Source organism: Chrysochloris asiatica, unplaced genomic scaffold (assembly GCF_000296735.1).
Source record: "Chrysochloris asiatica unplaced genomic scaffold, ChrAsi1.0 scaffold00454, whole genome shotgun sequence".
Classification (NCBI taxonomy): domain Eukaryota; kingdom Metazoa; phylum Chordata; class Mammalia; order Afrosoricida; family Chrysochloridae; genus Chrysochloris; species Chrysochloris asiatica.
The window spans coordinates 407,126-419,652 of record NW_006408972.1 but is presented as its reverse complement, the minus strand read 5'-3'; the positions used below and the strand labels follow the sequence as shown (position 1 = coordinate 419,652).

The 12,527-nt window shown below is 47.6% G+C and overlaps 1 protein-coding gene across 1 annotated transcript in view; it reads left to right on the top strand.

Annotated features, from left to right (window-relative positions):
- Positions 1-12,527, top strand: part of STX18 (syntaxin 18) — a 133,300-nt gene that overhangs the window by 101,282 nt on the left and 19,491 nt on the right. The window contains exons 4-5 of the mRNA XM_006877282.1: positions 100-177; positions 305-371. Coding sequence (XP_006877344.1) covers positions 100-177; positions 305-371 — 145 coding nt within the window. The remainder of the gene's footprint in view (positions 1-99; positions 178-304; positions 372-12,527) is intronic.

The window sequence follows — 12,527 nt, the reverse complement described above, 5'->3', positions numbered from 1 at the left end:
TACTTAGGCCTCACACAGACATCTTTGCTCTTGAACAGTTTCACTGCCTGTCCAAGGCCACTGAAGGCCAACTCTGACCGCGGCCCTATTCCCTTGCAGCCCACAGGGAAATCCACTCCCAGCAGGTAAAGGAGCACCGCAGCACCGTCCTGGACTTCATCGAGGACTACTTGAAAAGTATGTTGTTTCTCCTGAGGGCAAACTGGCCTCTCGGCGGCTTTGCTCCTGCCTTATTACTAGTATAGTTACCATCCCCCGAGGACAGTTCTAAATGACGTCTCTTCTGCTGTTTTCCCTCTACCAGGAGTATGCAAACTTTACTCAGAGCAAAGAGCCATCCGAGTGAAGCGCGTGGTGGACAAGAAGAGACTGTAAGTCCTGCCTGGGTCGCCGGGCCTGAGCGGTGACTGCAGCCACGGAAGTGTACGCGCACTTACGCTGCTATGTGGCCTGGCGGTTGGTGCAGCCTGATGCTGCAGCCTTTCCCTGACAACAGCCCCGGGCGGCAGGTCCCAGGCCTCCACAGCCAGACAACCTGCTCCGGTTCCTCGTGACCCAGTGTCCTCTGAAAGTGGGTTTTCCGAGGGAGGAGCTGGAGCAAGCTCACAGCAGCCATTCCCCTGAGGCTGCCTCTGCGCTTCCGCGGCCACCCGCCCCACCCCAAGAACTGAGGCAGTCCTTCCGGGTCCCCAGCACCCATGGGGGAGCCGGTGCTGCTTACTGCTAGCTCCCCTGTGCAGACGAGGACACTGATGGGCCAGCAGGATCACACAACCAGGAAGTGACAGAGCCATACCGCCGTCAGGCCTCCCAGACACTTCCCAGACCCATCAGTCCTTCCTGACTAGCTGTTTCGTCTCTTTTTGAGACCTTCCCCAGCAGCAAATGAAGCTTTGTGTGTCCACATTAAGGCCACCTCTGCTTTGAGGAGGCAGCTCTTGCCCAGTCGTATTTTTGCTGCCTGCCAACCTGAGGAGCTCATCTTCTGGGTCTATATCTGACAGTGTTCTGCTGCCTTTTGTAAGGTTTCCAGTGGCTAACCAGTCAGAAGTGGTCTGTCTCTCCTTCCTAGTCAGTCTTTAGAAGCTCAGGTCACCGTGGGTGACCCTGCTGGTATTTAAAATACCTGTGGCATAGCTTCCAGAATCACAGGCACCCACAAGCCACCCCAGTAGGGCAAACAGACTGAGATGGTGGTAACAGTTCACAGCCCGAGAACCTTGTGGGGCAGATCCCAGATCCATTCTGTAATCGTGTCGTTATGACTTGGAATCCCCTCAACAGCATCAGGTTTGGTTTGGGAGCCTTGGTGGGGTGGTAGTTGAGCAATCCGCCCAGAACAGAAAAGTCGGTAGTTCTGACCCACCCAGTGGCTTCATGAAGAAAGGTGTGGCCGTCTGCTTCTATGGGGTGGCGGTGGCCTCGGAAATCCTGCAGGGCAGTTCTCCTGCTGCAGCTTGCCGTGAGCTATTATCAAGTCAGCAGCAGTGTCGTGACCTTGTGTCAGGCAGCATGTTCATTTGTGTCATTCAGTCCTCGCAGTACAGCCCATGAATGAATCGTAGGGCCTGCTTTTATTATAGATGAGGTGATTGGGGCTGAGCCTTCAGGGTGCGTGCTGAACCTGGATGTGAACCTCAGGGTAGCCAGAGATGATTCCTCCAACAGCGAGTGGGATTAGCATCCAATGGTGAAAGGTAAACAGTGGGTGAGGGTGAGCTGAGCCTGCAGCATCCTGGGAAGAGCAGTAGGAGGAGGGCTTCTCCTCCCGCGCTGCTGTAACAGAAAGACCACCAGGGATGGCTTCAGCCAACATACGCAGCTCACAGTTTCGGAGGCTGGAGTCCAGATGCAGAGTGCTGGCGGCAAGGGAAGCCTTTCTCTCTGTTGGCACCCGGTCTAGGAGGGAGACCCTCGTCTCCTTTCAGCAGTCCTTGCCTCCATCCTCCCCAGGGTCGGTGCAGGCACACCACGTCCAAAGGATGCACCCCTCGTGGCTCCCCTTTCTCGAAGGCGGTCGGCCCTCTCATCTCTGCTCACATCTCTCTCCTTTTATTTCTTATAAGATACAAGGTGTTGCAGGCCTCCCTCCAGGAGCTCCCCCTGACCTCAAGTCACGGCAGGGCCAGGTGAAGGGTGTTGCAGCCACCTTTAACCCTCGTACTGGTTTATCACATCACATCACATCCCGGCCCAGCCACGCTGACACATATTTGTTGTTGTGTTGTTGTTAGGTGCCATCGAGTCAGTACCGACCCATAGCAACCTTATGCACAGCAGAACGAAACACTGCCCGTTCCTGGGCCAACCTCACTGTTGCCACGCTTGAGTCCGTCGATGCTGCTACTTGGCCAATCCATCTCATTGGGGGTCTTCCTCGCTTTCTCTTACCAAACACGATGTCCTTCTCCAGCGACTGGTCCCTCATGACAATATTTGGGGGGACACAATTCAGTCAGTGACAGAGAGTGTCAGCTCCGACAATGCCAGTGGCCACGTCCTCACCCCAGGTGGACTGGGGCCCAAGTGAAATAGAAAGAGGTTTTTGTGACTTTGTCCTCAGCTCCTGGCTCTTAGTAGAGGTTTCCACTCGGATACAAATTAGAATCGGTCAGATGGGACTTGTTCTAATTGAGACAGGCAGGTACGGCCTCGTTTCCTGCCAGCTGGCTGCCCTGGGCCAGTTTGAGCCCAAGACCTTGAGGGAAACAAGCTCTGTGGCCCCTCCAAGGAGGCACCTGTATGGGCTCTCAGCACCATCCAGGCCTCTCCTCTTCTTGCCTCTGGAGACACCTGCCTTGGACTCTCGGAATTTCTGTTACTCTGGCTTTGCGTGCTTACAGAGGCTGAGCTTCAGAGCAGGCTGTCCAGGCCCCCACGAGCAGACACAGCCTGAGTGGCCTGATCTGTCCTGGGGGGCTTATGCCTTGGCCTTTGGGCGACTTGGCTCTAAAGCGGTCTCTTTCTCTTTCGCCTTGCTGATTTGGGGGCTTAGGATGCCCTTCTGGTCTACTTGTGTTCTCTACCCTGCCCCCGTTTACCTGGCAGACAAGCTCCTGACACCGATGTAGCCTCATTCAGATGATGCTTCTGTCTGCGCCATAGGCCACAGGTGTGGCCCCTTTCCCTGCACAGTGCCCGTGTCAGGTCAACACTTGTGTGCTGTCTACAGCTGTCATGGGTTATCTGGCCCGACACCAGCTTGGCCCCTTCACAGCACCGTGTCTGTCCTGCCCTGTGGGCCCACTCGAGGGCCACTGAAGGATACGTTTGCTGAAGGTTATTTGCCTGTAAATGGAGCTTGGGGTATTACTGAGCTGGATGAGTGGGGTCTTTGTTTTTGTATTTTTTTGTGTGTGACTGGTGATGGCTTATCCTAGTCTGTAGCACTGTTGTAGTAGAAATCCCGCAAGGGGATGGGCTTCCCAACAGAAACGTGTTCACTCACGGCTTAGGAGGCGAGAAGTCCTCATCCAGAGTGCTGGCCCCAGGGGAAGGTCTTCTTTCTGTCAGCTCTGAGGAAAGACCTTGTCTCCGCTCAGCATCTGCACACCCAGCAATCTTTGGCAATCTCCGTGTGACTTCCCCTGGATCTGGGAACCCACCCCCACCCTACTCGTCTTTCTTGGTGGCAGTAGGCCCCTCTTTCTCTGCTCCCTTCTCCTGTTACCTCTTGTGAGATGAAAGATGTTGCAGGTCACACCCCCAAGGAAGCCTTCCTTCTGTTGGCTGACTGCTAATAGGAGACCCCATCATGATGCCATTGTGTTATATTAACTCTCCTCATGGGGATGACGACGTCTCAACTGCCAAACCACCGACAACCCTGGCCCAGCACAAGGTGACTGTCAAAGTCATTCCTGTGAAAGAGGAGGCAGGCGCCAACTTAGGAATGTCTGAACCGACCTCTCTAATGCCAAGGAGAATTTTGAAGTAAATACAATGGTTCATGATAACAAATGGATACTACTTTTTGTTGTATATCAGCATTTTTGCTCTATTTTTATGTTAAAGATGTTTTGGTGTACCTGAAATGTTTCTTTAATGTTTTTTATGCTTAGAAAGGGATACCATACACTATATCCTGAGACAGAAACTGACCCGCATTAGATATGAACCATACGTTTTTGTTCCATCTTCTGTACAAACTTCCATACGGTCTTAGGAACACAACTCTGTTCGTAGTTCAGGGCCATCCTGTAGTTGTGTCTCAGTTGGGTTGGAGAAACCCAGGTACTCATATTTTCTGACATTTGTCTTATTCTTAGAGAAAGAAAAGCATATGTGTTGGTAAAGAAGCACCGTGATGGTTTATTTTAAATCCTTTCACAGTATAGGTGGAAAGGTTCTTTCTATACTGGCTATTTCTTAGCCTAGAATAGTGACTGTCCCATAAGGCACCATGCACTGGCCTCTTACTCTAACTAAATTGGGTGGAGACATTTTGCTCACGAAGCCAGGCGTTGTCCCAGCCAAACTCTGCATTTTCCCCTCACGGGTCTTCTTGTTGTCGTTGTCGGGTGCCATCGAGTCGGAACCGACTCATAGCGACCCCATGCACAGCAGATGTCCGATCCTGGGCTAACCTCACTACCGCTGCCACACTTGAGTCCATCAATGATGCCACCTGGCCGATCCATCTCGTTGGAGGTCTTCCTCTTTTTCTCTGACCCTCCACCTTACCCAGCATGACATCCTTCTCCAACGATTGTTTCCTCCGGACAATATGTCTTCTATAATGTCCATTTCCCTGGGGCGCCCTTGTCTGAATCAACAGTGGGTCCTGTGCACGTGCTCTTTCTCCTGAGACGATTGTGGCCTCAGTTCTGTTCTTCTCCGGCCACAGACCAAGCCCTCTGAAGGCAGGGACCACTGTGTCTTTACCTCAGTGGTCCCAGCACCTTGCTTCTCAAAGTGACATCCAGAGAGCCAGAGTGAATACGTCAAGAGGGTTGTGGGCCAATAGGGGACACAACAGTGTCCTGGGTGACATGTCACCCCAAAAGGTTCTGCAGTGTGCCCACTTAACCTCCAAAATGCCCACGCACTGGCATTGGGGTTCTGATTGTGGTTGGAGTCACCATCAGATGCCTCCTGGGTCCACTCATCACTGCAGCTCTGTCTGAAGTTGTTGGGATATCTCCATGATTCCAGAAAGCAATCAGCTTTCTTTTTCTTGGGGACACGGTTGAGATGGCAATCTGGGGTACAGATGACCTCATTCAGAGGCTTTCTTCTGAAGGCGTATGCCATAGCGAAGCCCAGGAAGGAGCCCACACCTGAATCATGAGCACTTTCTCTCTGGACAGCTGTTCTGTTTTTATCCAGTGCAGGGCCTTGGACCAGTACTGACCCACAGCTGGTCTTGCTCTGAACCCCCTCAGCTCTGGGCTCACCATAGATTGCAGTATATTCTGGAGTGCAGTGATGTTCTTAGGAGGAGGAACTTTTGACTGTTTTCTTTGCCTTGAAGAGAATTTGACAAGGGTGAGTCCTGGTACTCTGAGAGAGAATGGAATAGCCAACATTGGGTGGGAGTTGGGAGATGGTCAGAGAGGAAGACGGTCACCCTGAAGTCAGTTACGTTAGCACTCAGCTAACCCCTTCCCCTCTGCGTTATGTCTGGTAGCACGTACCGTCAGTGGACTTACCTGGTACTGTTCCTAATGCAACCCTCTTCCCTGAGCTCGCGAGGGTTGGTGCCCAGTGGGTTAAGCATTGGACTGCTAACCACGAGGTTGGCGTTTCAAACCTACCAGCCATTGTGCAGTTGCTGTCTGCCCCTGTAAAGAACTGCCGTCTTAGAAACCCTTAGGAACAGTTCTGCTCTGTCCAGTCGGATCACTGTCAGTCAGACTTGACCTGATGGCAGTGGGTCCCCTCAGCTCGATTGAAAGCTTGGTGAGGGCAGGCAGTGATTCTGAAGTCGTTGTGTCTTTGTGTTGGCAACAGGAAGCCCACTTTTCCACACGTAGTGAGGGCTCTGTGATGCAGTGATTAAGGATGGTAATTAGGAAGAAAAGCAACAAGGAGTGGGGTGATGTCAGAGCAGAGCTTGGTTTTAGTCACTGCTTAAAGCGAAGGCTCCACCACTCTCAGTTGTACTGTGGCGGCTTCCGTGTGCCTCCAATCTGGAAGCTGTGCCCCCAGTATCTTAAATACCAGCAGGGTCACCCACAGTGGACAGATTCCAGTGCACCTTCCAGATGAAGACACACTAGGAAGAAGGAGAGGTGGACTACTTCTGAATGTTTAGCTTCTGAAAACCTTATGAGCAGCAGTGGACCACTGTCAGATATAGTACCGGAAAACGAACCCATTATGCTGTAAAACACTCAAAATACAACTGAGGAAGAGTTGCATCCTCAAAGTAAGTTAACCTTTAGGACATAAATCAAGCCAAGTTTTCAGGATCTTCATTGGCTGATAAGACACAGCTAAAACAGGAGAAACAGTTGCAAACATCCATTAATAATCAGAACATGGAATGTATGAAGTGTAAATCTAGGGAAATTGGAAGTTGTTACAAATGAATTTTGTTGTTGTTGTCAAGTGCCATCGAGTCGATTCTGACCCATAGCAACCCTGCCTAGGGTTTCCAAGGAGCAGCTGGTGAGCCTGAACCACCGACCTTGCAGTTCAAACGACTTTGCAGTCTGATGCATTAGCCCACAGCGCCACAATCAATAGCCTGAGCATTAGTGAGATGAAATGGACTGATACTATTTGAATCAACATTCATATGGTTTACTTTGCCAGGAATAACAAAATGAAGAGGAATGGCATCGCGTTCATGGTCAAAAAGGATATTTCAAGATCTATCTTGAAGAACAATGTTGTCTGTGATAGGACAATATGCATATGGTTATAAGGAAGACTGGCTAATACCACTATTATTCAAATTTACATAGCAATCACAAAAGCCTGTGATGATGAAATGAAAAATACTACCGACTTTGTTGTTGTTGTTGTTAGGTGCCATCAAGTCGGCTCCGACTCATAGCGACCTTATGCACAGCAGAACGAAACAATGTCCAATCCTGGGCCAACCACACTACTGTTGCCACACTTGAGTCCCTCGATGCTGCCACCTGGCCAATCCATCTCTCATTGGAGGTCTTCCTCTTTTTCTCTGACCTTCCATCTTACCAAACATGATATCCTTCTCCAGCGACTGTTCCCTCCTGACAATATGTCCAAAGTATGAGAGACGAAGTTTGGCCATTTTGGCAGCCCATGGCACTTTTGGTATTCTCCTCCAACACCATAACTCAAAGGCATCAATTCTTCTATGGTCTTCCTTATTCACTGTCCAGCTTTCGCTTGCATATGAGGTTATTGAAAATACCATGGCTTGAGTCAGGCACACCTTAGTCCTCAAGCTGACATCTTTGCTCTTCAACACTTTAAAAAGGTCTTGTGCAGCAGATTTGCCTAATGCAATACGTCGTCTGATCTTTTGACTGCTGCTTCGTGAGTGTTGATAGTTGATCCAAGAAGAATGAAGTCCTTGACAACTTCAATCTTTTCTCTGTTGATAAGAATGTTGTTTATTGGTCCAGTGGTGAGGATTTTTGTTTTCTTGACATTGAGATGTAATCCATACCGAAGGCTGTGCTCTTTGATCTTCATTAGTAAATGTTTTAAGTCCTCTTCATTTTCACAACCTTGCTTGCTGAAAATGAAGAGGACTACCAACTTACTCTGGTAGCGTAGTGGTTACGAATCGGGCTGCGAACCAGAAGGTCAGCAGTTCGAAACTACCAGCCGCTCCGTGGGAGAAAGATGAGGCGATCTGCTCCCGTAAAGATTTACAGCCTCGGAAACCCTATTCAGGGTCGCTATGGGTCGAAACCGACTCGACGGCACTTAACAACAACAACAACAACAACCAACTTACTCAGTCTGAAACTGATCAAACATTCAATCAAGATGTATTGGTAATTACTGGTGATTGGAATGTGAAGATTGGAAACAAAGAGGAAGGAAAATATAGCCTTAGTGGAAGAAATGATGCTAAAGACATGATAGAATTTTGCAAGACCAACAGATTATTCGTTGCAAATACCTTCATCAACATCCTAAGTGGTGACTGTACACATTGACTTCACCAGATGGAATGCATGGGAATTAGACTGACTACATCTGTGGGGTTAAGCAGTTGAAAAGCTCAGTATCATCAGCCGAAACAAGGACCTTGCTCATATGCAAGTTCAGGCTGAAGCTAAAGACAGTTAAAATTAAGTCAATCAAAGCCAAAATCAGGCCTTGAATATATCCCACCTGAACATAGAGATCATCAAACTAACAGATTTGATGCATTAGACACTAAATGACCAAAGACCAGAAGAGTTGTGGGACAACATCACGAAAATCATACAGGAAGAAAGCAATAGGTCATTAAAACCAAAATGGATGTCAGAAGAGATTGTGAAACTCACTCTCCAGCGTAGAGATACTAAAGCAAATGGAAGAAATGAGGAGGTAAAAGAGCTGAACAGAAAATTTCAAAGGGCAGTTTGAGAAGACAAAGTCAAATATCATAATGAGATGTGCAAAGACCTGGAGTTAGGAAGCATAAAGGAAGAATGCGTTCAACATTTCTCAAGCTAAAAGAACTGAGGAAAAAATTCAAGGCTTGGCTTGTGTTACTGAAGGATTCTTTGGGCAAAATATTGAATGGTGCAGAAAACATGAAAAGAAGATAGAAGGAATACACAGAGTCACTGTACCAGAAGAAATGATCAATGTTGCACCATTACAAGAGGCAGCATATGATCAAGACCCAATTACTGAAGGAAGAAGTCCAAGGTGCGTTGAAGGCATTGGCAAAGAACAAAGCTCGGGAATTGATGGACTACAAATGGAAATCTTTCAACAAACTGATGATGAAGCCTTGGAGGCACTCACTCGTCTATACCAAGAAATCTGGAAGACAGCTACCTAGGAAACTGATTGGAAAAGATCCATATCTGTGCCCATCCAAAGAGAGGTGACCCAACGGAATGCAAAAATCATCTAACAGTATCATTAATATCGCATGCAAGTAAAATTTTGCTAAAAATAATTCAAAAGTGGCTGCAACAATACATTATTGGCAGGGCACTGCCAGAGGTTCCAGCTGGTTTCAGACAAGGGTGTGGAACAAAGAGTATCATTGCTGGTGTCAGATGGATCCTGGCTGAAAACAGAGAATACCAGAAAGACATTTACCTGTGCTTTATTGCCTACGCAAAGGCTTTCAACTGTGTGGATCATGACATGGTATGCACAACACAGCACAGAATGAGTATTCCAGAACACTTAATTGTGCTCATGAAGAACCTGTATGTAGACTAAGTTGTTCAAACAGAGCAAAGGAACAATAAATAGTTTAAAATTTGCAAACGTGTGCACCAGGATTGTATTCTTTCACCATACCTATTCAGTCTGTATAATGAGCAAATAATCCAAGAAGCTGAATTAATATAAAGAAAAATGTGACATCAGGAGTGGAGAAAGTCTCAATTAACAACCTGTGACATGCAGAAGATACAGCCTTGTTAATGAAAGTGAAGAGGACTTAAAATACTTACTGATGACGATCAAAGAGCACAGCCTTAAATATGGGTTGCATCTCAATGTAAAGAAAACAAATTCTCACCACTGAATCATTAAACAACATCCATATAAATGCAGAAAAGATTGAAGTTGTCAAAGACTTCATTTTGCATGGATCCACCATCAACTCTCATGGAAGCAGCAGTGAAGAAATCAAACACTATATTGCACTAGGTAAATCTGCTGCTCAAGAAATCAAACAACTTAGGTCTGTCTGCTTCACAAGACCTCTTTAAAGTGTTCAAGAACAAAGATGTCAGTTTGAGAGCTACAGTGCTCCTGAATCAAACCATAGTATTTTCAGTAGCCTCATATGCATGTGAAAGTTGGACAAAGAATAAGTTGGGCTATAGAATTAATGCCTTTGAGTTATGGTGTAGAAGAAGAATGTGAAAAGCACCACGGAGTGCCAGAAAAACAAACAAATCTGTGTTGGAAGAAGTAGAGTCAGAATGATCCTTAGAAGATATGATGGAGAGGCAAAGCCATATTATTAGGAGGGACCAGTCCCTGGAGAAGGACTTCGTGGTGGGTAAAGTGGAGGGACAGCAAAAAAAGAGGGAGACACCTAACGAGATGGATTGGCAGAGTGGTGGCAGCAATGGACTGAAGCAGCACTTGTGAGGATGGCGCAGAACTGGACAGTGCTTTCCTCTGTTGGACAGTGGGTCACTGTTGGTTGGCAGTCAGTCATTAGAACAGAATGAGGGGACACGGATTCGATGGTACCTAACAACAACAATGGAGAAAATACTGAATGATGCAGAAAGCATCAAAAGGAGAAGGAAGGAATACACAGAGTCACTGTACCAAAAAGAAGTGGTCAGTGTTCAACCATTTTAAGAGTTAGCTTAAGATCAAGAACCAATGGTACTGAAGAAAGAAGTGTAAGCTGCACTGAAGGCATTGGTGAAAACCAAGGTTCCAGGAATTGATGGACTACAAATGGAAATTTTCCAACAAACTAATGCAGCACTCATGTATACTGAGAAATTTGGAAGTCCACCTGGCCAACCAATTGGAAGAGATCCATTTTTGTGTCCATTCCAAAGAGAGGTGACCCAGAGGAATGTTGAAATCATTGAATGATACTATGTACAAGTTCCTCAGGAGCACAATGAAATGTTCTGGAATACTCATTCTTTGCACTGATATCCATAGTTTGCCATAATCCACATCATCCACGCCATATATCACACACAAGTAAGATCTGCCCGAATATAATTCAAAAACGACTGCAACCGTACATCAACAGGGAGCTGCCAGAAAGTCTAGCCAGAGTCAGAAGATGTAGAACTCGGAATACCATTGAGAAACCCAGAAAGATATTTACTTGTGCTTTATTAACTATGGAAAGGCTTTTGACGGTGTGGATTATGACAAACTATGGATATCAGTGCAGAGAATGAGTATTCCAGAACATTTCATTGTGCTCCTGAGGAACTTGTGCCTAGAGCAAGAGACAGTCGGTAGAACCGAATAAGGGGGCACTGAATGGCTTAAAATCAGGAAGGTCTGCCCCTGGGTTGTATCCTTTTTACAGTACTTGGTGGCTGTGTGCCGTGGAGTTGGTTCTGACTCATAGCAACCCTGTATAGGATTTCCAAGATGTAAATCGTTACAGGAGCAGAAAGCCTCATCTTTTTCCCACGGAATCACTGGTAGATTCAAACAGCTGACCTTGTGGTTTATGGTTAATACTTACTCAATCTTTATATTGAGCAAACAATGCCAGAAACTGGGTTATATGAAGAAGAACATGGCATCAGGATGGTGCAATATTTCCTGCTCTGTTGGAGCCCATGGCACTGGCGCCCTAAGCGTGCTGTCCTCTGGAGGCTCCTTTGGGAATTACCACAATATACTATAGTATTTGAAAATAGCTTCTGTCTCCCTGGCATCCTTGAGGAGGTCCCATGAACGTGTAGATGCTGTGCTTAAATGCAGAATGATCCTGTTCTGTTAGCACCTGTTCAGGGCTTTCTGTAAGGTGTCCTTGAGGAGGGTCAGTGGACATGTAGGTGCTATGGTTGGATCCAGAATGATTACGTCTCTGCACAGCATTTCCCTAACCCTTTCCTGTTTCGGAAATGAAAACTCTCTTCCCTTGCTGTTTGCTTCTCCATCTCCTCTCTGAACTTTCAGGGGGAGCCCCAGGTTCTTGGTGCAGGGGCCTGGAAAACAGCTGTTGGCCTGTGGGACTTGTGTTGGGTGCAAAATGGACTGAAGTGTGCTGTGACTTTTTATAAAGACTGCTTTTTCAATTGCCTTCATCTGGCTCATTTGTAATTTCCCTGAAGCTTCAGTGGGCAACAAGACTGAAGTCTTGTTATCACTCAGCTTTGTCTATGTCTGCTGCATTGCGGTCTGTTACTCATTGGACATGCGGAACTGGTGCACTAGCTTAGACACAGAGGATGGCAGACGCAGCCCCCGGGCGGACCTGGGGATGAAGGACTCAGTGTCCCAGAGCAGGGCGAGGAGAGTCAGAGCCAGAGCAGAGGGTGTACCCACTCGGGGGTCAGGGCTGGCTACCTTCAATTCTGACTCCAGGACAACAGAGTGAAGCTCTGCCCATCCCCACACCACCCCAACAGCCAGTGTTGTGTTGGAGTCCATGATGTGGCCGCTGTGCCCGTCCAGGGATCCCTCAGGGTACAGTGGTCAGCAGAAGTCTTCAGGGAAGCAGATTCATGTCGCTCTCCCACCAAGCAGCTGGTGGTTCTGAAGAACTGACCTTTGGGTTAGCAGCTGAGTGCTTTAACTGCTGCATCACCAGGACTCCTGATAATGTTGTATGTTGCAGTTGTTACGTGCCGTCAAGTCGCTTCCGACTCATAGCCACCCGGTACAGGCTTTCCGAGGAGGGGCTGGTGCATTTGAATTGCTGACCTTATGGTTCATAGTCTGGTGCTTACCCTGCAGCA